General features: G+C 35.1%; 1 protein-coding gene across 1 annotated transcript in view; it reads right to left on the bottom strand.

Annotated features, from left to right (window-relative positions):
- Kap3 (kinesin associated protein 3) overlaps positions 1-27,256 on the bottom strand; it is a 383,344-nt gene that overhangs the window by 182,103 nt on the left and 173,985 nt on the right. The window contains exon 13 of the mRNA XM_090368616.1: positions 11,998-12,163. Within this exon, the coding sequence (XP_090224742.1) occupies positions 11,998-12,163 (166 nt within the window). The remainder of the gene's footprint in view (positions 1-11,997; positions 12,164-27,256) is intronic.

The raw sequence follows: 27,256 nt of genomic DNA, 5'->3' as shown, positions 1-27,256 counted from the left end.
TGAACTGAAGAAAGCGATCAAAGGCAATTTTTTTTTTCTTGTTGGAGGAAACTTTGGAGAATGATCTTCATACTCTAACCATGACACACTATTTATAAAAAAAGAAGGCACATTGAACACATTGTGGCATGAATTTTCCAACACTGATAAGTATAGTTTAAGTGTTCCTGTTTCTAAACAATATTTTGGGTTCTTCAGATGAATAAAATGGGAAAGAATGGTGAATACAATGAATGAATATATATATATATATATATATATATATATATATATATATATATATATATCATTCTTACATGTACAAATAGTTCTCCAGAAGATGTTTGATTTTTAAATATGACCCTGGCAATATTTACATACTTGGCTATTCCTGAATTAAATAGCATTTCTTAAGAAAAGTAAATAAATAAATATTGATATCAACGTAGAACTTATTGAGCATTATAGTTCTGGTTCATACTATCACATAAGTAAGTAAATAAAGATGTAGAGATAACAGAAGTAAAAGGTGAGACAGAAAAAATAAGAAAAGAAGGGGTGGGAAAATAAAAATAAATAAATATTAATAATACTACATATATAAAGAAATAAGTCAATATTATATTACACAAAATATACACATGATTATATTATCATATATCACACAATGTTGGTGTTGTTTTCAAGTGCCAACTACCAGAATTAATTACTTTTTCATACTCTTTCTTCTCCCATTAATCTCTACTATATATATATATCTGATAATTCAAAATAAAACAAAATAAAAACATAAGCCAGTAGTATGGCAAAAAATGTAGAGCGAAAAATTAACATAAAAATAACGTAAAATAAAATAAACCAAACAGGAAAGGGAAAGTAAAGGTAATAAGACATAAACCGTAGCCGATTGTCCCCTATATAATTTAGCACTTTAAATCCAATTAATAAAACCGATGTCAAATTTAAAATAATGCCAATTATAATAATTTAGCAGTACCCCCCCTCGAAGGTACCAGTTCCGAAAAACACGAAATATCACCAAAAAAAGGGCGTTAAAAGAACTACTAAAAGCAAAACAAAATATCAAAATAATAGACTGACCATTATGCCCCATATCGACAGTGGTCCACAAGGCCAATAATGGTCATGGAATCGCTGAATTTCAATCGCCATACATATATATATATATATATATATATTATTCTTTTGTAATATGATAATTCATGTTGTATTTTATTTTTAGTATGCTTTTGTAGTAGTTTTACTTAATTTATTTCTATCTCTAGCTTTTTCTGTTGTCCCAGTAGCTGTTTTCTTTTATATAAATCCCTATATCCCTATGGTTTAAACAATCGATTCAATGGAAGGAACTTCGCATTCACCAGCCCAGAAACATGTACTTACAACATCTTCCAGATCAGCAAAAACTGGCAATATAACGGGATTAAAAACGTAAAATTACAGGAATACAACAAAAACAACAGCAAAATACCAATAAATATAAATGATTTCGAAAAGCTATTAACAGAATGGGACACAAACCCCATAAACATCAAAAATATACACAACATACTTTTCTCTATTAAAATAAGCAAACTTAAAGCACTTAACAAAATATACCAAAGGCAAAAGACACAGAATATACACCTCAACAATATACTTGAAGATATATTTAAATTCAGAATAGGCATAAATTTCAACGAACGCAATAAAAAAAGAGTACTGCATAATTAAATACCAAAACCGTTTATACGACACAGTTAATATAGGTAATATCATAAATAATAACAAATGTTACCTACCCATCAAAAACACACAAATAAATATTAGATACAGATACACCAAGCCAATAGGACTAACCATCTGCAATTACAAAAACACCATTAATAATATGAATGAAGGAGAACAACCTTGTCACTGCCAGGAAAGTAGATATAAAAAATTCATCAATACACATTACAATCATATAGTAACAGGTAACCTCAATATCATCGAAGACAAAACACTAAGAGAAACAATGAAAAAGGGTACAAAATTCAGACCCAACACCCCAATTAGATTGGAAGACATTAAAAAATCAATATACACAGATCTGTTACAATTTGCATTCAAAATCGCATACAAAAACAATGAACCCATAGAATCATTCCAATGTTGGATAAACGCCAATACTGAAAACATACTAGACCGTTTCAAAGAAAATTTAAAAAAACATCATATAAATAACAATCAATTAAATTTAAAGAATATCTACAATAAAATCAAAGAAATACAAAACAAATTTGTTATCACTAGAACCGACAAAGCAAACAATAATTTCAGTATCATTTGCAAACGATTCTACATAAAAGCCATCAAAGAGGAATTGAATGACAATGAAACATACAAGTACATAGACTCCAATCCAAACAGCATCAGCAAAAAAGTATTGGCTATGCATAAAAAGCTTAAAATTAAAATAGACAAGATACAATACCCCTACATATATTGGATTCCAAAATATCACAAGATTCCTACGGGAAAGAGATTCATTACCTCAGGCAAAAACAGCTATATCAAGTATACCAGCAAGATCATGGAAGACAAATTAAAAAACATCACCAAAGAAATTAAAAACACCAGAATTATCAACAACAACAAAGAATATTTGGATGTTATTAAAAAACAAAACAATAATATTAAAAGTATAAACACGTACAACTTCAAAAACCTCTTTACAAGCATAGCACACGACAACCTAATGGAAGTACTACAGATATATTACCAAAAATATCACAGCATACTAAAATGCAAAAAACAATATTGGAATGACCTTACTAAAATCAGTGTAAAAGGGAACTACATTCTAATGGGAGGCAAAGCGTATATGCAATGCAGGGGTACAGCTATGGGATCCAGCAGTTCTTGCGCCATGGCTAACCTCTATCTGCACTATTATGAAAGTAACATTACGGACGATGTAAAATTCTATAGATACATAGATGACGTAATAGTATTCAACCATGACAACTTTATAAATGTAACAAAGAACAATTACCCAGCAGACCTTAAAATTGAATGTACAAAGCTGTCTACTTAGACAGCGAAATTGCCATCCACCCAGACAAAATATACACAAATCACTATGATAAAAGAGACCATTTTAATTTCGAAACAATAAAACTCACACACTGGGAAAGTAACATAGCAAAGCATGTACATGGTAATACCATAAGAAATCAGACAAACAGACTATTACAAATATGCAATAATATAAATAACGTAATTATAGCTATTGAAAAACTCATTATAACGCTGGATAGAAACAAAATTCCCAAACAATACAGTAGATATCACATAAAAACTGCCATATACGCAAACAGTAGAAAACACCATCCCAATATAGACCCACATGCATTTATCAAAAGCCAGCTAAAAATATAATAGTATTTGCTCAGAAGAGTATCCCCTTATTTATTAGGTCTATTGCACTCAGGCGAGGCTCGTCGCCTGACTGCACTACGACCTATTGCCAAAATTCATCCCCCCTCCACACCCATGGAGGCTGTATATATGTATATTACGCCTTGGAAAAGCGGTACCGGCACTGTCCGAGGTAAGGCATGAAATAAATGTAAAAATTATGTAAATACACAACTAAATAAATTCATCGAAATCCAACTACAAAACCACCATAATAGACATTGGCCTGAAGATCGGGGACTTCGGCCAATACACCATCGGCACACAACCCTAATGGAAGTGAAACCTAATGGAAGTAACACATTGAAACGCCATTGCGACTGCGCAATAAAAATAGCCATCCTTAAAACAAGTTAAGGGCGGGAAACTTTCCTTTTTTCGACTCTTCAACTCTAGGACCTCCATTGAAAAACAGCAAGTAAGTAATGTTAATGCAATATATTAAATAAACTTACCCATTGGGCTTTGTGTATTCTATCACAGTTGCTGTAGAAATTATGGGGAATTAATTGGGTTCATAATAAATTTATAATAAATAATACTGATTTACTAATAGCAATTAAGATAAACATGGGACCAAAAAATTAAAAATTAAAAATAGAAACTTAGAATTTAGTAATTGGATAAAATAGCAAAGCTGTGATAGATGCAAACAGAAATGGGTAAGTAAGAAATGCATTACATCGAATGGACCGTCAATCCACTCAAAGCCCCCGATGAAGTAGGGGATTGACGTCCATGTGATGTAATACAAAAATGTATAAATATATTTAATATTATATCATATTGTTTTAAAATAGTATTGCTACAATTTTTCATCAATAATTGAAATGATTTTTTTTAGCAATACGTAACAAGTTGAAAAATCCTGAATGTATAGGCCATGGAAAATTAAGATAACCGAGATTAGGCTAGCTTAAAGACCAGTAATGTATTAACTATAATACCTATGTGTAGAAAATACATGTAATTAAGAAAATACTTGTAATTAAGAAAATGTACAAAAACGGAATAAACCACAATAGAACGATAATACAAAAAGAATAACTATATATATATATAACCGATAATTAATATAAAAATAAAACATAAGCCAGTAGTATGGCAAAAACTGTAGAGCAAAAGTTAACATAAAAAATAAATCAATGGGGAGGGTGAAGTAAAGGCAACAAGACAGAAACCATAGCCGATGTTACGTAAATGTTACATTTACTTCCCCCTGCCCGTTCATTTATTTTTTATGTTAACTTTTGCTCTACAGTTTTTGCCATACTACTGGCTTATGTTTTACTTTTATATTAATTATCGGTTATATCTGGGCATCGTGTGGAGGATGTGCATTTTTGCTACCTCTAATGATAGCTTAATATTTATTTATTTTCTTATTTTATGTTATTACATTATCTTTTAAGCTATTATTTAAACACACACACACACACACACACACACACACACACACACACACACACACACACACACACACACACACACACACACACACACACACACACACGTGTGTGTGTGTTTAAATAATAGTTTAAAAGGTTAAAGGATTTGCCGATATCATGTAGGTTAGTACAAATGCATCATTTTAACATAGCTATCTACCAAAATAGTTGAATTAATTTAATTAATTAATTACATTGGCATCGTTTTGGTTATATCTCATATTGTGAATGCCTTCACCAGTTGCCATGGTATTGTACTACCTCGAATAAATAACACTTCACCAGTGGAGAAGAACAATGTAATTATGATGCCAATGTAATTAATTAATTCAACTATTTTGGTAGGTAGCTATGTTAAAATGATGCATTTGCACTAATCTACATGATAGCCATTCTACCTCGTAGCATGAGACCTTTGCCCTTAAACACTTTATAGTCTGATCTGATATACATTTTCAACTCTTCCTTTTACTACCTTTCCATTATTTCATAACAGTGTGTGTATGTATGTATATATATATATATATATATGAAATTAAGAAAAAAAAAACTTTACATTTTTACACGAAAAGGTATTTTTTTTAAATAAATCTGAATACAAAGAGGCCTTGCTTAATTTTTTTAATTTATATTATTCAAAATCAATTATTATTGAATTAGGTAGTATGAACCAGAGCTGTAATGCTCAATATTTTAATTCAATTAAACCTCTTCAATTAACATTTCTCTTGGAGAAAAGGTTTTAATATATTAAATCAGAAAAAGTTCTTGACAATTATTTTACCTAAAATTACTGTTCTTCAAATATACATTAATGATACCGAGTGTCTCGCAACCCATTGTTCCCATGGGTGCAAAGTATGGTTTCAAGCAAGCAAAATTGTTAGCATCAACAAACATTTTAGTATAACAATAGATAATATGGTAGATTACATTTGCCATACTCCACCAACTATTCCAACATTGGAACTCCATGATAAAAAAAATAAAATGCAATTTCACCACTGATCACTTGTTTGGAAAGGTCTGTAAATAGCCTGGTTCAACTACAGCATGATTCAATATAATGCAGTTTGCTATTCAGTGGTTTCAGATATAAAGCAAGTGCAACTATGTCTGCCAAATGATGTAAATAACACATCTTATGGCAAAACACTAATTTCAAAATAAAAACTAGCAAAAGTAAGCATTATGCCTTCCACAGGGAAACCAACTACTCGTGGCTTCCAAACTGTGGTATGTACCCAATTAGGGGTGGGGGAATAAATAATAACAGTCAAGCATAAAGAGCTTTTCTTACATATGAAGTAACACAAACAAATAATATATAGTTTTCTCCCACACAACTCTGTCTATCCTTTTTATTACTATTTGTAAATTTATTTTAATTGTTCTTCTTCCCCCGCCCCCAAGTCCTGTATTTATCAGTGTGCTGGTTTTAAGTGTTCCTTATATATAAAATTTTCTGGAGCAAGAGTTGCCATGCATTAAATTTAGTTTTTGCATGTCACACAGAGTAGTGGATATCTTTCAAAACTTTCTCATTCATGTTCACAAAATCAATTATTAAAACTGAAGGATGGAGAGGATGCAATGAAAATTGTTGCTAGCTAAGAAGGGTACAATTATGTAGTGTGGAAACCTGTTCTTTTCAGCAGTACATTCTGTCAAATTTTTATATAATAAAAGGATTGATCAAAGAGAAAAGAGTAATTTCTCTTCTACTCATCTCAACTAGAAAGGCTGGAGCTACAATGAAAAAATATATCAAACCTTAATTTCACAAGGAAAACTTGCAAAAAAAGAAAGTATGAGTAGTTATTGTGTTATTGTTCAGTTATGGAGAAATTTTTGTAAATAGATCATGTTGTCCTTTTCTAGACTAGGAAATCACTCTCAGAATAGCAGATATAATAGCTGATAAATTGATAACGAAAAATCTACATAAACTGATGAACAACTTGCCCATTGTTAGCAGTCTCCATAATTAAACTATACTGTGAAATTCACTCTTATTATGCATTCTTGGGAGGGAAAAAACTCAGAATCTGATACTTAATGTAACCCCCACTTCATTATCATACAAAGATCTACACATCAACCCTGAAGTACTAAAAAATTATCTAAAATTTTATGGTTAACTTATGGGCCAAATAGTCATATTAGTAGTGGCAAGTAATACAACAAAGCAAAACAAAAAAAAGTTCCCACATAACTTGTCCATTCCATCTAATAATTTGTCTAGTTCTTCCTAAAATTTATTGAAACTACTTACAACACTAAATGGAAGTTTGTTCCAACAATCAACTACCCACTGGCTGAAAGCAAATTTCCGCACAGTATCCCGCAACCATCTGTCTTCAATTTAAACTCATGCCCCCTCATGTGTGTGTGTTGATTGAGCAAGGGTAGAGATTCCATCAACATTTAGCTTATTCAATCCATTGAAATCCTTAAACACCTTAATCAGATCTCCCAGGTGCCTAATTTTCCAGACACTACACAATTTTCAAAGAACTGAAGTCTTTCTTAGTAACCATATTCTTTTATTTCCTTCCTAATCCCAATACTCTTCTTGACAGCCATTATATAAAATCCTAAATCTAATTTCAGGTAAGCAATAGAAAGGCATGAATTACTATCAACATATATACAGTTTTTCAAATATATGTTTTTTACCTAAGTACACATTGTTATTCAATGTTTACAACAAAAATTTGTTCATCTTCATTTATCAGATAATCAGTTTGGGGAATTTGTAGAAGTTATAGTCATAAGTTCTGGAACTATAAGACAGTATTTTTATAATAATAAAAATTAAAAATAAACTACTTAAGTATTTCCATCCTCGCATACCTATCCATCTGACCACTGAATTTCCTCATTCCAGCCACACCTACCATGCAGATATCTTTGTTAAACTTTCCTACAATAGTTTGTTATTTGGTTTTTAGGAGCATTAGCAACTAAGTCCATATTGCTCCAAGGATATGCGGTGGTCATCATTCCCTGACCTTTCCGCATCCTCCATATTTGGTGGTCACGGGCTCGAACCCCGGTCTAATCAAGAAGCGTGTGCTGCTCCTGCCCACCTGGCTATAGATCCTACAATACAGTTTAAACCTCTTTATCTGTAATTTGAATTTATCATCTCTAGTTCTGAAATCATTTATAAAATTTCATCCTCATTCACTTTACCATCTCCCCTTTCAGAGCATTATAAACCTCAATCATATCCTCTTCCGGGTGCTTGGTTGTCAAGCTCTGTAAGTTCATCTGACATTCATTTAGGCCTTAATCTTAAACAATATTTCTTATTTAGTATGAAAAGTCTAGTAGCTTCCAAGATTAATTCTTTGAATGTTTTCCATTTTGAATTTGCTGTTGGTAACATCATCATTTAGTCCCACTGTATAGAATTTAAATACTGTCTCAGACCACCGTAGTCATCTTTACGAAAGCAAAAACCTTTCCCTTTACCCCTGATGGTAGTTGCCTCTTTCAGTAAATTCCACTTCAACACACTGTGATCACTGCCACCTAGTGGTTCCTTTATCTGCAGATTCTTAATGCATGAAGAATCACTACTGATAATCAAATCAAGAGTATTACTCCCTCTAGTTGCCTCCCGAACATGCTGATGTAGAAAACAATCATCCAATAAATCCACAAAACCCTTGCTAGTGTGCGAGTGACCAACCCACAAATTCCAGTCAATATCTCGGAAATTAAAATCCCCCATCATAAGACACTCTGATTTACTGGCCCACTCTTCTCTGTACAGTTGTTTATTAAACTCATCACAGTCATTAGGCCTATAACACACTCCTACTCTTAATTTTGCTTTCCCAGTGCTTATGTCACACCAAACTGACTCGACACTGCACTGTTCAGCGATGTCGACTGGCTTCACTTCCTTGGATTTTATGTGTTTCTTAACTAATAGTATAACCCCCTCCTCCCTTCCTATCTTGTCTATCCTTCCTGTACTCATTTTACTCCCCAAATTCCAGTTCTGCATTCTTTATATCTGTGTGACACCACATCTCTGATATCCCAACTATATCTGCCTTTGATGTTCTGAGCAATACCTCAAATTCGTCAAATTTATTTACCAAACTCCTAGCATTGGTGTACATGCAAGTACACATGCATCTGTTCCTATTCTTAGCTAACCTAACACAACCCATATGTTTACTTGTACCGCAATGACTCCCAGCAGTCTCTGAAATACCCTGTATCTTGTTTTCCAGGCTGCTGCTCATTCCAATAGAAGCAATGCAAGCATCACTTTCACCTCTGCCAGTGGCTGCTGTTAATCTGTTAGTCCTTGTATCCCCCCCCAAGCTAGCAGTTTTTCGACCCACCTAACTCCACCTTGATAGCATCAGCAAATATTCTTGCACCCTTTCTATTTAAGTGTATCCCATCCCTGTAGAAGCAGTCTCTCCTGTTAACAAGCACAGACCAGGCTGAGAAAATTTCTACCCCTTGAGCCTTGCACAATCTCTCCGGGGCCAAATTGACCGACAAAGCTCTCATCATATACTCCCTCCTATCATGTCTAGGCAGAATTGCAGACACTTTCAAATTCGATCCTAGCTCAACGTGTACAACAATATCACCTTTTGTGCCCTTAAAACATGATATCTGCTCTACAACATTATCAACCTTTGCCCCTGGCAGACCTACCCTGGTCCTATACAGCCACATATTTGGTCTTTGCTCATATGGTTGCAGATCTTATCAAATATTATCCCTCTTTGGACTCTTTTAGAAAGCTTCCCCCCCCCTTTTTTAAGGTGTTATCTCCACACTTGAATTCAGTATTCCAACTGCAAGATTGTCAATTTCTGATAGCAACAGGCTTCCATATTGAGGCACTATTTACAGAGAAACCAATATTCAATGTGGTACTAAAAAGGCAATAAGGAATAGTCACATAGATAAACAAGCCTTCCACATACACATACGGCATCAATAAGAGCAATAACTTATCATTTATGCCTATGCTTACCATTTTCCTCACAGTTTATTGCAAAGTGCAATAAAATGTTGCAAATATTAAAAGAAAAGAGAAGAATTAATTGAATTGAATTTTAATATCTATTAAATTATCTAAATTATGCTATTGTAATGCAGTGCAGCATTGGCATTAATAAAATTGCTGTTCCCTGGTTTCACAATGTCTTTCAGTCTTTACAATTTAAATTCTCCCTTTTGATGTTAAAATTTTTTAGCATTAGCATTAGTAGAGGCATTTGATGCAAGAAAGCAAGCTTATGCAGCATCAGCCAAAAAAAAAAAAAAACCCCTTCCACTTCACCCCTCTGTTCGTTCAAAATACCTGTCCAGCTGAGCCTTAAACTTATTTAGGCTATCAACCTCCACCACAAGGGATGGCAGTCTGTTCCACCAACCAACCACCCGCTGGCTAAAGGCAAATTTCCGCACGTCTATCCTACATCTGTCTTTCCTCAATTTGAATTTATGCCCTCTCAGGTGATTTTTCTGAGCTAGAGGAAGAATCCCATCAGCATTGAGCATGCTTAAACCACTCAAGGCTTTATACACCTCTATCAGATCACCTCGCTGGTGCCTAGTCTCCAGACACTGTAATTTGCAAAACTTAAGCCTTTCTTCGTAAGAGCACCCCTTTGTTCCATTCACTAATCTTGTTGCCCTTCTCTGTACTCGTTCCAGCAGCTCTACATCCTTCTTGAAATGAGGCCTCCAGACCTGTATACAGTACTCTAGGTGTGGCCTGACCATTGCCTTATACAATGGAATAATCACCTCCTTATCCCTGCTGGAAAAATTCCTGTATATCATTGACAATACTCCATGAGCTACTCTTGCAGCCCGTCTGCACTGCTCATTTTATAACATGACTGTTGGTTATTGCACACAATTGATCCCTAGCAGATAAATGATGACACACGCTAAGTATTATCTTTCTTCGTGTGGAATACTTTCGTGATTATACAATCCGGAAACAACACTGGAAATAAATCAAAAATATCTGTTGAAGTACAATTTGAGGAGTAGTTTTACTTCATCCATCCCTCAAATAACTTATGCATATCACTTTGGCAGCAATCAAAATTTTTAAATCTTTGCAGAGAAAGCAGACTGGCTTTCTTCATCTCCTATTGATGGCCTACTGCATACAGACCGCAGAACTACTGTGCGTAAAATTTGTGAAAATGATCTTCACTTGTATTAGTTTTTGCAACTGCTGATGCTTTTTTCCAGTGCCCTGAAAGTTAACAGAAGCAATAATTATCTTTCCTTAATTTGAATTCCCCTTGTTTCCATCATCCTAGAAAGAGAAAATATGCTTCCATCTCAATTTGATGTAAATCTACATCAAATTAACACTGACACTCCTTAACCACAGTTTCCAATCCTTATGAAGGTCCTAACCATTTTTCTTGGTAGCTACTCTTTTTCACACATGTTACACAACTTACCATTAGTACAAACGAACACTAAACAGGTCTTTAGCAGTATCAAGTTATGCAAAAAGGGAAGGAAAAAAATGTCAGTTCAATTTTCAATAAAATTCTACCAACAGGATATAGTATCCTTCAAGCACAAAAATTCCATGCCATCTCCTCAGTAATTCTTCATTAGGGAGTGAATTCTAACTTCTCAAGAAATCTGATTACTTTTCCATGGCTGGTAGATACTTTGTTATTATCCATTAATCTTCATTTCCTCAAAATGTAACACTTTCAGCTGTACAATGAAGTGGTAATTATTTTTTTTTTAATTCAAATTTTTTTGGATTTCTACTGTTGATACCATTAATATTGCCAATACAGCGAAAAATGTAAGTCATCTGCAAACATCTGCTCCTTGACTTCATATACCATAACTTCATCTTCAAAACTGTTATTGTCTAATTTTAAATAGGTTTATCATTTTTCTACTGACTGCACAATCACAATGCACAGCTTAGATTGGTTTGGCAAATTAAGTCTTAATTTAAAATCAAGTAAATTTTTATAATTTACTTCTAGCAATAATTAAAAACCTGAAAACATTTGGTCATTCTAATATATATTTTCAATAAAATGGTAAACTGATTGAATGCAGTACAAACCTGGTACTAATTTATTCTTCATCCACTGAATTAAGTTATATTCCAACAACAGCCTTTCATAATCTAGATCTGGTATAGTGAGGTTTCCTAACACTCCAACACATTCAAGAACGAAATCTTCACTTTCACATTTCTGCACTGCTTCACCAAGGTTATTAACAAAATCCTAAAATATTAAAATGAACATATAAGTGCCCAAAAATTAGGAATATATAACTCCATATCTAATTAAAAATTTAACATATTAGTATTTAAATGGCAGAATAATACAAGGAAGCAAAGCTTATATAGCATCTACCATCATAAAGAAATAATAATAAGATAAAAATTGGATAAAATAAAATGCCTTCTAAATATTTTAACTACCTCTTCCGAATATTTATCTAATTCTTCTATATCTACATAAGCTCTTTGCTTCTGCAACACTAGGTGATAACTTCCAACTTACTGATTACTCTGTCTAAAGGCAATTTTTTTTATATCCAATCTATGATTATCTTTCCTTAATCTGAAATTATCCTCTTGTTTGCATCATCCTAGAAAGAGAAAATATGCTTTTATTATTGTTTGCTCAACCTTTTTCAGGACCTTATTGCATGGGATGTTAAACTCCTGAAAGACATAAGTGTCTAGTTTCCAAATTCTGCATGTTAGAAATATCTCTTTGAATCCACAACTATTCTTATTCCCTGCTTTATATTACTTGAAACTAATATTATCACATTCTTGAAAGAAAGTTTTATATTTTTTTCTGAAATGCCTCCAGACCTGTATACTTAAGATGCAGTCTGGCAATGGATTTGTACAACTGCATAATTACCTCTATTTCTTACTGGAAAAAGTCCCTAATGTTGGTATCAGAAGTTTCATGTCAAAAATTACTCATGATATTAAGTTGGTAGGGTAGTCGGTGGTGAGAACTAGGAATTACTGTTACAGCAAGGCAAAAATGTTATTCAACTTGTCTAAATAATGACATTTAAGCTTTAATGCTCTGAATGTAAGGTTCTACTTCACAATTCATATTATCCTCTTCAGGGCATACTCAGCACTGCTGAAGATGAAAAGGTCCTTGAGATTTTAATACAGTTCAATGTGAAGCATATACCAGGAGAGACCATAACGTTGGTACTACTAAAGACATATCATTAGTAGTACCAATTGCTGCCTGTTTCCTAGAAATATGCCCAATGTGAAAGCTAATCAGTAAAGTAAAGTAGCTGCATATGAAGTTATCAAATGTGATGAATCACCAACCAATTCTTCAAGTTTTTTTTGTAAAGAACACATTCCTTACTTTGAATACTTGAATTTTAACTTCATTAGTATTAGCCACATTATGCAGGAACGTACAGACTTTTGCTGCACTAGTCAAAAAAAAATAAAATAACTACATAAAAATGAAAATAAACATACAAAAAAATATATAAAAATGAAACCTGTGCATTTCCTCCTTACATAGGTAAAGATCACACTGATTTTTGAATATACTCAAGATACCAGCCTACAGAGGTAACTTCTTCCAGTAATTAATAATTACTGGAAGAAGTTATGCATAAGACGTTCACATGAAACTGAACAAAAAAAAAAAAATTCCCCTGAACCCAGTTCCTCTGAAACTCATATTACCCTCACCAAACTGGCCAAACAAGAGCTTACATTAACAAAACAATGATTCACAATATCATTACTGTCAAGGTGACACTGCACTGTATCCATAATTATACATTCCATAATTTTGACTTTATCCAGTCAAAACCTCTATCCCTGTAACTTGAATTTATGGTCCCTAGTTCTGGAATCATTTATAATTTATTCACTTATAATTACATTTATTCATTTTACTATCTCCTATCAGAGCCTTGCAGACCTTCATTTAGGTCACCTCTAAAGTACCTTAGATGCCTGGCTCTGCAGCTCATATATTCAAAGTCTTTCCTCATAAGACCTTTTGCAGGTCTCACCAAGTAGGTTGCCCATTTTTGACCCTTTCAAGAAGTTTCAATGTCTTCTTTTTTTCTTTTTTTTTTCTTTAATGTACGATCTCCATACTTGGATACGATATTCTTAGTGTTGTCTTAGAATTACCTTATACAATGGGATTATTATTTCCCTGTCTCTACAAGCATATGTTTGAGAAATCATTGATAGGACAGCATGGACCTTCCTTGCTGCCTGTTTACACTGCTCAAAGACCAGTGTAGGCAGGCAGAAAGGAACTCCCAAATCCCTTTCTTCTCTACTGATTTTAATTGAACTCTACTTAGTGTACAGTTATTTTAGAGTTGCTATTCCCCAAGTGTCCAACCTTACATTTTTCTGAAATCTAAATAAACAATATTGAAATTATTTCCTACAACTAGCTCAGGAGTAACTCTGTCAAAATAGCCAAAATGGTAACACGATTTTCCCTTAATAAACTGTGTATTACAATTCTATTTTCATCTAAATGTCCCTATATTACACTCTTTATCACTGCCTCCATTATCTTCCCCTACCACTGAAAGTCAGACTTTCATGTATTAACAATAAATACATTGCCACTTCTCCAATCCAAGGAATTTTTCCCAAATTTAATAATGCCCTCATAATTAACTTTAACCAGCAGTGGTGGTACTCCATAAAATAAAGCTGATGGCACAGAACTTTTTTATTTCTAGAAAAACTTAATGGACTGCAATGCATATCGTATTTAATTAATTTTTAATGAAAAAATTAACTGTTTAAAGAAATTCTGTTTTACAACTTTTTATATACATATTCTGCTGAAAATTAAAAAAAAAATCATTATAGGCACTATATATATAAATATGAAAGTGCTGGCTTTTATTTTATTTTATTCTATTTAAAGACTTTTTTCAGGAAATTTTTCAAATGTGCATACATGCATAAATAGTTTTAAAATATATTTTTAAAAATTATCTTTAAATTAGATACTATAAGTCATTTTAATTTTGGAAGTTCTTGAAAATTTCAAATTTGGCATACCATGAAGCATGTAAAATTTGAATACTGTGTATGTTTCTAATGTTCTACCATTGGTGATTATATTGCTTTCTGTGTTTGATAACACTGTATTATTCAAAAATAATGAATCTTTTAAATGAATAGTTCAAAAATACTTCATATAAGATCATTAGAACCAGTGATACATTAAGCAGATAGATCATGCTGAAAGACCTCATGGAAGAGTTCTATAAATAATCTGAACTAGAAACAAACACATAATTCCAAGCTCTGTAGAATCAATACCCATCAAGTTCCCACAGAAGTATTACTACAAGCTAAAAGAACAAATATGGTGATAAAAAACTTGTTCAGCTTTCCCATGATATAACTCTGACAAAACAATTAAAAAATATATATAAATATATATACGAAACCACACCAAAGTAAATATTTGTTCATAATTAGGAAGGTCGAAAACCAATCACAAATTTTTATTTTCAGCCAACAATTAATGCGGGCTCAATATTTTCAAGGAGAGCCTCATAAATCCAGCCCAACCATTGCAGGATTAATGATTCAATGCATGCTCACCACCTCTCACTCTCTCAGAATTACTGGGATAAGCCATCTACGCCAAGAGTTTTACCTGCTTTTAGACATTAAAGTTTTCCTAATAATCATCAATAATTTCAATATCATTAATTTTATACTGTTCAGCCTCACTTGCACAGCCTCATCCCATTATGAAGGGTCTTTTTTCAGTAAAAATCAATGCAAAGTACCTGTTCAATTCATTAGCAGCATCAGCTGTGTTATCTAAGACTTTTCCACACCTATTACAAAAGAATCCAATTTGATCATTTTCTTCTTCTTTGCATTCAAATGTAAAGAACTCCTTGTTCCCATTCTTTACTCTTTTAGTGATTTATTAAGTTATTATAAATGTAATATGTAAGCAGAAATATACATGCGTTCAATTTTTTTTTTTTATTCTTAATTATTTTATAAATTGAAAAATTGAAGGATCTAATAATTTCATGTTTATAACATTTTTTTGTTCCAGCAGAATTAATGAAAATTTTGTTTAATTTATAATAACACATGTAAAAAACACATTTTTTAGATTATTATTGTTTTTATTAAAAATAACAATTAATGTAAAAAAGCCAAACACTGGTATGCTACAAACAGAATTAAAAAAAACTGAAAATGCAGTGAGGACTGACTAGGACAAACCCTGACTAGGATAAACTTTCGTTTTAATTTCTAGAAAAAGTGTTTGGTTTTCAGTATTCTGCTAGAGTATACAGATATTTCACCTTTTCTTAATGGATTGGAGTACTTACTGTATGTATTTTTTAGTTTTTAATGAAAAAATGAAATATTTAAAAATGCTGTGTTTTAACACTTTTTAAATTTTAACACTTTCAACAGAGTATTAATTTTTCAGAAAATTTTTAAAAAAATGCAGGTATGAAATATAAATATGAAGCTATTAGCCTCTTTTCCAGTTTAAAAAACTTAAATGCACAAATTTTAAAACCTACACATGCACATTTATTTCTGTTTATTATATGTATAAACAGTTTGAAAAAAAAAAAAAAAAATGTAAATAAGTATATTAGATACTATGGACTTCTGTTTATTTTTTATTTTATTTTATTTATTTATTATCATTATATTTTTTTTTTCAAAAGTTATTTCAAATTTGGTGTGTCGAATTTGAATTTCAATCAGAGTCATGCCAAGAGTGAGGCGAATGAGGCTCTTGCCTCAGCTTAAAAGCTGAAAGCGGTGCCAAACGATTAAATAACTTTTGAAATGAATGCCACATAAATAAAGCTTCTGTATTAGTATTAGTAAGGGCCGCATGGTGCAAGAAAGCCTATGGCTTGTGCTGCACCAGCCAGGTGCAGCACAAGCATAATTAATAAAATAAACAGCATAATTAATAAAAGAAAAGGAATTTAAACCTATCATCCTATGCGTTTCCCTCCCCCGAAGGTACTATCCAGATGACCTTTGAATTTCCCCTAACTGTCAGCCTCTATGCCACCCATGTAGGCAACTTATTCCAGTAATTTATAACTCGCTGGCTAAAATAAAACTTCCTGCAGTCCAATCTAAACATCTCCCCCCGTAACCTGAATTTATGTCCCCTAGTTCTAGCATCATTTATAATCTTGAAAATTTCATCCTCATTCATTTTACTGATGCCCCTCAGAGCCTTAAACACCTCAATCAAATCTCCTCTAAGGTGTTTAGTTTCCAAACTCTGCAACCCACATATTCAAAGTCTTTCTTCATAAGGACGCCCTTTTGCCCATCTCACCAGGCGAGTTACCCGTTTTTGCACCCTTTCAAGAAGCTCAATGTCTTTCTTTAGGTGCAGTCTCCATACTTGAACACAGTATTCCAAGTGTGGTCTAACAAAAGCCTTATATAATGAGATTATCACGTCCCTATCTCTACTTGCAAAAGTTCGATAGATCATCGATAGGACACGGTGGGCCTTCCTTGCAACCTGTTTACAATGCTCAGAGAATTTCATGTCTGACCGTATCATAACACCCAAGTCCCTTTCCTCCAGTACTGGGTTTAGTTGAACTCCACCAAGTGAATAAGTTATTTTGGGATTACTGTTTCCCAGGTGTAATACCTTACACTTTGTTGGATTAAAGCACAGCTGCCCTTTTTCTGACCATTCCTGAAGTCTATCTAGGTTTCTCTGAAGAAGCTCAGCTTGACGGTGTTCATTAACTACTCTACCAATTTTAACATCATCTGCAAATTTAGACATCACGCCCTCTATCCCTTCATCGATGTCGTTTATGAAAATTAAAAACAACAGTGGTCCTAATACTGATCCTTGGGGAACCCCACTTCTTACATCAACCCAATCTGAGGAATAGCCATTTATCACAACCCTCTACCTCCTGCCCTGAAGCCATCCTGCTATCCATCTAAGGATTTTCCCAGTGATTCCAACCTGTTCCAGCTTATAAAGCAACCTCTCATGTGCCGCTGAGCAAAGCTCAGCTCACTGCCTCCATGATTTTTCCTACCACTGAAGTCAGACTGACAGGTCGATAATTCCCACTTCACTCTTAGAACAACCCTTATGTATGGGAGATACACTTTTCCAATCCAACAGAATCTTCTCAGAGTCTACTGATGATCGCATAATTAGCCTCAATGGTTGAATGCACTCACTTGCTGCCTCCTTTAAGATTATAGGGTATATTCTATCAACTCCAGGAGCCTTACTGGCTTGTAGGCTCGAGAGTTTTTTCGTTAAATAATCTTGCAAAATTTCAATATCATTAATTACATATTTTTCAACTTCACTCCCACAATTTCCCATTGCCACAAAAGGTTTTTCATCTGTAAATATCGATGCAAAATAACTGTTGAGTATTCTCTATTATGTAGCACAGAACGGAACGGACAGTAAAATAAAATGACGAGTTGTAGTTAAACTAGGTTTAATGTTAAATACATATGATAAACAGTAAAAGCAGAATATGTAGATACATACAGTAACCAGTAATACAAAAAGATTTTGGGCTTTATGTTGCCCTTCATCAGTTAACTGTTGGATTGAAAGTTTTGGGAACATAGAACTTAAGAGCGTGCAATGGCAGTCATGCACAGTGAACTGCGTGATGCAACAATTAACTGTTGAAAGTTGAAGCCTGTGGGTTGGCCATTGCTGGGCGCTTCTGGTTGGCCCGGCACAACATTGACACGCACCGTGGTGTCATGGTTGTCGATTGGTCCCACCACTGCCAGCACTGCACCTGGTTGGGGTCCCTGCACATTGTGTGCTCTAGTGCTTCCATCGGTAGAGGTGGGGAATGTCATGTTCATCCTGTTGTTGAGGCAGCTGTTCTCATGACTGGTAGGCAGTTGCAGCATTCCCATACATCACAACCACAGACTTCAACTTCCAACAGTTAGTTGTTGCATCATGCAGTTCACTGTGCATGACTGCCATCAGACGCTTTTAAGTTCTATGTTCCCAAAACTTTCAATCCAACGGTTAACTGATGAAGGGCAACATAAAGCCTAAAAGCTTTTTGTATTACTGTATGTATCTACATATTCCATTTTTACTGTTTATCGTATGTATTTAACATTAAACCTAGTTTAACAATAACTCGTCATTTTATTTTACTTTCCGTTCTGCTCTGTGCTACACAACAGAGAATATAGAATAATAATCCAGAGCGTGTAGGCCTTTTTATCTATAATTTTTTTTTTTTTTTTAGAGGAGGGTGCAATTTTTAATTCTTGCCTAAGGTACTAAAAATGGCTCGGCACAGTCCTGATTTCAATATTTAATTTTAGAAAAATTAAATATCGAAATTTGGTGTTAAAATTGATAATAAAATTAAACTAAGCATTACCATTTAGATTTCACTATTTCTAAATTAAAAATTTGGTCTAATCAAACGTTTTTACTCAATGGGAAAGCTCTCCATCTTTGGTTTCACCTGAAAAGGTGTATTATTGAAATTAATATAACTTATATTATTAAAAGAAATAAAGAAAAACAAAAAATAGTTCTAAACATGATACATAACTGCTCCTGTATAGCTGAACATTTGCAGAAGAGCAAAATGTTTACCGCATACAACTGTTTTGTTATTCCCTCCCACCCCTCCCCCTTGCCCAAATATAAAATTTTTTTATATTTGGAAAAGCCCAAATATGAAAAATATTTTGAAATATTTTTCAGGAGAGACAGAAGAGACTGCTTCTACAGGGATGGGATACACTTAAATAGAAAGGGTGCAAGAATATTTGCTGATGCTATCAAGGCAGAGTTAGGTGGGTCGGAAAACTGAAAGCTTGAAGGGATACGCGGACTAATAGATTAACAGAAGCCGCTGGCAGAGGAAAAACTGATTGCTTGCACTTCAATGGGAATTTCCAGATTGCTAGGAGTCATAGTGGAACAAGCAAATAGAAACAAGCAAGTAGAAACAGGTGCATGTATACTGGCATGTACAACAATGCTAGGAGTATAGTTAATAAATTTGATGTGCTTGAAGTGCTAGTCAAGACATCAAAGGCAGATATTGTTGGGATATCAGAGACATGGTGTCACACAGACGTAACCAGTGCAGAACTGGAATTTGGGGAGGAGTACAATGTGTACAGAAAGGATAGACAGGACAGGAAGGGAGGAGAGGTTATGCTGTTAGTTAAGAAACACATAGGGAAGGGTTTTTTTTTGCTTTCGTAAAGGTGACTATGGTGGTCTAAGACAGTATTTAAATTCTATACGGTGGGAATAACTGATGTTACCAAGAGCAAATTAAAAATGGGTAGCATTCAAAGAATTAATCTTGGAAGCTACTAGGGTTTTTCATACAACAAAGAAATATTGTTCAAGATTTAGGCGTAAATGGATGTCAGATGAACTAATGAGACATATGGCAGAGAAGAAAAATGCACGGGATACATACAAATTAATATGTGACACAGAAGCCTATGATAGATACAAGTTGATCTGTAACCAAGTTACAAAGGAGGTTAGGCAGACGAATGCAGATTACGAGAAATCTTTGGCAAGGGATGCAAAGAAAAACAGCAAAGAGTTCTTTACTTATGTAAACTCTAGAAGGAAGGGGATGAATCAGATTGGTCCACTTGATATCGATGAGTCAACTGTTGATGATCCTGCTCAGGTGGCTAACAAACTGAATGAATATTTTGCATCGACATTCACACATGAGGAGTTATTCAGCGAGGGGAATGCCAGAGGTGTATTCAACTATGGCAGTGAGCTAGAGAATCTTGTAATAACTGAGAGTAAAATGGAGGAGAAATTGTTAAAGATAAACATAACAAAGGCACCTGTGGTGGATGAAATGTATCCAGTTATATTAAAGGCGGTGGCAGAAGAAGTAAGCAAACCCTTAGCCATAATTATGAGAGCTTCCCTGGACTCAGGGGAGGTACCCATGGACTGGAGATGTGCAAATGTGACCCCAATCCACAAAGGAGGATCAAAGGGAGACACAGGTAATTACAGACCTGTTAGTTTAACTTCTGTTCGAGGGAAATTAATGGAGGCACTGGTTAAAGAAGCATTGCAGGATCATCTAGACATGACTTCAGTTATAGCTCTGACACAGTATGGTTTTGTTAAGGGGAAGTCTTGTCTGAGAAATTTGATTGAATACTATGATGTAGTCACATAGGAACTGGATGCAAAGAATAACTTTCATATCATATATTTGGATCTTAGAAAGGCCTTTGATACTGTTGCACATGGAAGTCTGCTGCACAAATTGGAGCAGTGTGGAACTGGAGGCAAATTGCTGCTATGAATAAAGGGCTGGTTGAGTGGGAGAACACACAGTGGTAATCAATGGACGCTGCTCTTCGTGGACTAATGTTATTAGTGGAATCCCTCAGGGTTCAGTGTTGGGTCCATTGTTGTTTTCTGTATTTATAAATGATATTGATGATGGTATATCAGGCTTAATGTCTAAGTTTGCAGATGATACGAAGGTTGGCAGGGTTGTTAATGACACTAAGGACAGTACACTGCTGCAGCAGGATCTAGAAAAGTTGAGCAGATGGGCTGAGAGGTTGCAAATGAAGTTTAACATTGACAAATGTAAAGTACTACATATGGGAAGCAGTAATCCCAGAGTAATGTATCAACTCTGTGGTACCACATGTGCTAGAGAATGAAAAGGACCTGGGGTAATTGTGCAGGCAGATATGAAGTTTTCTGAGCAGTGCAGATGATCTGCAAGAGTAGCTCATGGTGTCTTGTCAATGATATACAGGAATTTTTCTAGCAGGGATAAGGAGGTGATTATCCCCTTGTATAAGGCAATGGTCAGGCCACACCTCGAGTACTGTATACAGGTCTAAAGGCCTCATTTTAAGAAGGATGTAGAGCTGTTGGAACGAGTACGGAGAAGGGCAACAAGATTAGTGAATGGAACAAGGGGTTGCTCTTACAAAGAAAGGCTTGAGTTTTGCAAATTACAATGTCTGGAGACTAGGCACCTGCAAGGTGATCTGATTGAGGTGTATAAAGCCTTGAATGGTTTGAGCATGCTCAATGCAGATGGGATTCTTCCTCTTGCTCAGAATAATCGCCTGAGAGGGCATAAATTCAAATTGAGGAAAGACAGTTGTAGGATAGATGTGCAGAAGTTTGCCTTTAGCCAGCGGGTGGTTGATTGCTGGAACAAGCTTCCATCTGTCATTGTAGAAGTTGATAGCTTAAACAGATTCAAGGCAGAACTTGACAAACATTTGGAGCAAGTGGATGGGTGAAATAGGGTTTTTTTTTTTGTTGTTTTTTTTTTTGGCTGATGCTATATAAGCTTGCTTTCTTGCATCATGTGCCTTTGTTAATGCTAATCAGTGGTGTGTAGTGGTTGTGAGACGCATCAGGTGTCCTTTCAGTCTTTTGTCACTACTGGCAAAGAAACTGTCCAAAGTGGACTGTTTTTGACAACTTTTTTTGTAGCTTCCTGAAGTAAGAAATGACTTCATCTACCAATTTGCACATCATGAGTTCAGTGTTTTCAATGTCACAGTGTTTTTTACCACTTCTCTTAAACACTCCCATGACAGTGTTTAACTCTTCAGCTGACACTTTTTGGGTGTCTTTTTCTTCCTCTTCCTCTCCAGTTCACTTAATGTAATTTTCTCCAACTCTTGTAGCTCCTCTGTCGTTAGCTCACGCCCATGAGCATCAATAAGATTCTCCACATCCTCTTCATCAACTCCAGACACATTGATTTACAAAGGGTGACAATATCTTTTGTCAAATCACTATCATTTTCAAACTGGTCAACATTATGAATGATTAAAGGCCAGATGTTTTTCCAGGCTGAATTTAAGCACCTGGTGGAAACATCGTTCCAAGAACTTATAATCAGCCTCACACAGTCTAGCATGTTGAACTTTGACCTCCAAAAATCTTTGAGAGTGACTTTTTCATCAGAGGTCACTACAAAGCAAATTGTGCTTCAAGAGATTGAACAAGGTTGTGAACATGGCCTGGCACATTATCCAGCAGGAGCAGTGCCTTCACAGGAAATTTATCATTCAAATTATGCTTCAAGAGATTGAACAAGGTTGGGAACATGGACTGGTGCATTATCCAGCAGGAGCAGTGCCTTCACAGGAAGTTTATTTTTCTCAAGATAACTCTTCACTGAAGGGCAGAAAGCTTCAAGCTACCATTCATTTAAGACATATCTATAACCCACGCCTTCTTGTTACTGCACCAAAACACTCGCAGTATTCCTTTGTCGACCTTTTGCTGTTTAGATACTCTGGGGGTGTTAGAGTGATACATAACCAATGGCTTCAGCTTAAAATCTCAAGAGGCATTGGCACCCAACAGGAGAATGAGCCTATCTTTCATAGGCTTATGTCCAGGTAAACTAGCCTCATCCTTAGTGATGCATTCTCCTGGGCATTCGTTTCCATAAGAGACCGGTTTTATCAATATTAAAGGCCTACTGGGGAAGATAACCCTCCTGATCAACAAACTCTTGGAATTTAATTTTAAAGGTCTCAGCTGCTTTTTATCAGCACTGGATGCCTCCCCATCGTTTCAACACTTTTGGTATTTGCCATTTTTTTGAAGCGCTCGAACCAGCCTCTTCTGGCTTTAAGTCTTCAACACTACACTGTCACTGGTTGATGGAGCTTTAAGTTTCAGATCGTCATAGATCTGAAACAATCGTACGAGTGATGTTCCGCATGCCATGCGGTGAACAACAACAAAGATGCTAACTGGTTGAGAATAATTGTAAGAGTGATGTTCCATGAGCAATGCGTCTGAAAATTTCCACCCATGTATCGTTCCAACTATATCACAAAGCCATCGGTATCTGCAAATATCATCGGTCCTTAAAATAAAAGATCATATGGTAGGTATATCGGTTCCTGAGAATATCAGATGTCAATGTCATCGTAAGTCAAGGCCCCACTGTACTACTAATTATGAGAGATTAATAGTTTTATTAGTCACTATTACACAAGCAATCATACCCATATTTTTTGTACTTCTCTCCAGCTACTGATTGCATCTATTTGATGGCCAAGAATTTTGTATGCTAATATTTTTATCTATTATGCCAATAAATTTTGCAAAAGAAGAATACAGTAGAACCAATGGATACAGTAACTAAATGAATTTTAATACAATAAAGAAGCTTTCGGGGTAACGAACCCCATCCTTGGCTAAGTACATACACACATAAATGTAAACAAGAAGTTCAACAAAGAAATGTTTACATTTCTGTGTGTATGTTAGCTGAGAAAGGGGTTCGTTACCCCAAAAGCTCCTTTACCGTATTAAAATTAATTTAGTTATCGTATCCACTAGTTCTACCATATTCTTCTTTTGCAAAACTATGGAAACAAGTGCCACAGGCCCATTATCTTTTATGCCAATAAATTTTGGAGTGGGATCTTGTACCTATCCCAAGTATTAACACTTTACTTTTGTTTTAATTTTATCTTTTATATTAAAGTTCATAATTACTTCATTCTAACCTGTATCATAGATGTTAACAAACATAGTTTCCTGTTCAGTTGTAACAAATGTTTAAGCAAGTGCATTCAGTGAATAATTCTTAATTTCTTTATAATCAGTGTTTTCCATTTATCTTGGGATTTAAAATGAAGAGAATAAAGCTGGTTTGGGATAAAGAAGCCAATTATGGTGTTTCCCCAGCATTACGACTAAAAATAGGAAAATCTGTTGCACAAAAATAGGATGAATATCATTGTTGAAAAAAAAAAGCCGGGAATTAGGGTTGAATTTGAAAGTGTCTGCAATTCTGCCCAGACACGATAGGAGGGAGTATACGATGAGAGCCCTGTCAATCAATTCGACCCTGGAAAGATTGTCAAGGCTCAAGGGGTAGAATTTTTTTCAGCCTGGTCTGTACTTTTTAACAGGAGAGACTGCTTCTACAGGGATGGGATACACTTAAATAGAAAGGGTGCAAGAATGTTTGCTGATGCTATCGAGGCAGTGTTAGGTGGGTCGAAAAACTGCTAGATTGGGGGGATACAAGGACTAATAGATTAACAGTAGCCACTGGCAGAGGTGAAAGTAATTCTTGCACTGCTTCTATTGCAATGAGCTGCAGCCTGGAAAATAAGATGCAGGATATTTCAGAGACTGCAGGGAATCATTGGGGTACAAATTAACACATAGGTTGTGTTAGGGTAGCTAAGAAAAAGAACAGGTGCATGTATACTTGCGTGTACACCAATGCTAGGAGTTTAGTAAATAAATTTGATGAATTTGAGGTATTGCTCAAAACATCAAAGGCAGATATTGTGGGGATTTCAGAGACCTGGTATCACACAGATATAAGGAATGCAGAACTGGCATTTGGGGAGTACAATGTCTACAGAAAGGATACAGGATAGGAAGGGAGGAGGGGTTATGCTGTTCGTTAAGAAATACATAAAATCCAAGGAAGTGAAGCCAGTCGACATTGCTGGACAGTGCAGTGTCGAGTCAGTTTGGTGTGACATAAGCATTGGGAGATCAAAATTGAGAGTAGGAGTGTGCTATAGGCCTAATGAATCTGATGAGTATAATAAGAAACTGTACAGGGAAATAGAACGGGCCAGTAAATCAGAGAGTCTTATAATGGGGGATTTTAATTTCCGAGATATTGACTGGAATTTGGGGGCTGGTCACTCACACACTAGCAAGGCTTTTGTGGATTTATTGGATGATTGTTTTCTACATCAGCATGTTCGGGAGGAAACTAGAGGGAGTAATACTCTTGATTTGATTATCAGTAGTGATTCTTCATGCATTAAGAATCTGCAGGTAAATGAACCACTAGGTGGCAGTGATCACAGTGTGCTGAAGTGGGATTTACTCAAAGAGGTAACTACCATTAGGGGTAAAGGGAAGGGTTATTGCTTTCGTAAAGGCGACTACGACGGACTGAGACTGTATTTAAATTCTATACAGTGGGACAAACTGATGATGTTACGAATAACAAATTCAAAATGGGAAGCATTCAAAGAACTTATCTTGGAAGCTACTAGGCTTTACATACCAACTAAGAAATATTGTTCAAGGTGTAGGCCTAAGTGGATGTCAGATGAACTAATGAGACATATGGCAGAGAAGAAAAATGCATGGGATACATACAAATTAACACGTGACACAGAAGCTATGATAGATACAAGTTGATCTGTAAAGAAGTTAAAAAGGAGGTTAGGCAGGCGAAGGCAGATTACAAGAAATCTTTGGCAAGGGATGCAAAGAAAAACAGCAAAGAGTTCTTTACTTATGTAAACTCTAGAAGGAAGGGGATGAATCAGATTGGTCCACTTGATATTGATGGTTCAACTGTTGATGATCCTGCTCAGGTAGCTAACAAACAATGAATATTTTGCATCGACATTCACACATGAGGAGTTATTCAGCGAGGGGAATGCCAGAGGTGTATTCAACTCTGGCAGTGAGCTAGAGAATCTTGTAATAACTGAGAGTAAAGTGGAGGAGAAATTGTTGAAGTTAAATACAAGAAAGGCACCTGGGGTGGATGAGATCTATCCAGTTATATTAAAAGAGGCAGCAAAGGAAGTAAACCCTTAGCCATAATTATGAGAGCTTCCTTGGACTCAGGGGAAGTACCCATGGACTGGAGATGTGCAAATGTGACCCCAATTCACAAAGGAGGATCAAAGGGCGACACAAGTAATTATAGACCTGTTAGTTTAACTTCTGTTCCTGGAAAATTAATGGAGGCACTGGTTAAAGAAGCACTGCAGGATCATCTAGACAAGACTTCAGTTATAGCTCAGACACACCATGGTTTTGTTAAGGGCAAGTCTTGCCTGACCAACTTGATTGGATATTATGATGTGGTCACAAAGGAACTGGATGCAGGGAATAACTTTGATATCATATATTTGGATCTTAGAAAGGCTTTTGATACTGTTGCACATGGAATACTGCTGCACAAATTGGAGCAGTGTGGCATTGGAGGCAAATTGCTGCTATGGATAAAGGGGTGGTTGAGGGGGAGAAGACAGAGAGTGGTAATCAATGGACACTGCTCATCGTGGACTAATGTTATTAGTGGAGTCCCTCAGGGTTCAGTATTGGGTCCATTATTGTTTTTCTGTATTTATAAATGATATTGATGATGGTATATCAAGCTTAATGTCCAAGTTTGCCGATGATACAAAGGTTGGCAGGGTTGTCAAGGACACTACTGACACTATGCTATTGCAACAGGATGTGGAAAGGTTGAGCAGATGGGCTGAGAGGTGG

This window comes from Mastigoproctus giganteus, chromosome 2 (genome assembly GCF_048544385.1).
Source record: "Mastigoproctus giganteus isolate SK-2022 chromosome 2, ASM4854438v1, whole genome shotgun sequence".
NCBI lineage: Eukaryota > Metazoa > Arthropoda > Arachnida > Uropygi > Thelyphonidae > Mastigoproctus > Mastigoproctus giganteus.
Note: the sequence above shows the minus strand (reverse complement) of the source record. Positions and strands in the feature narration are given on the sequence as shown.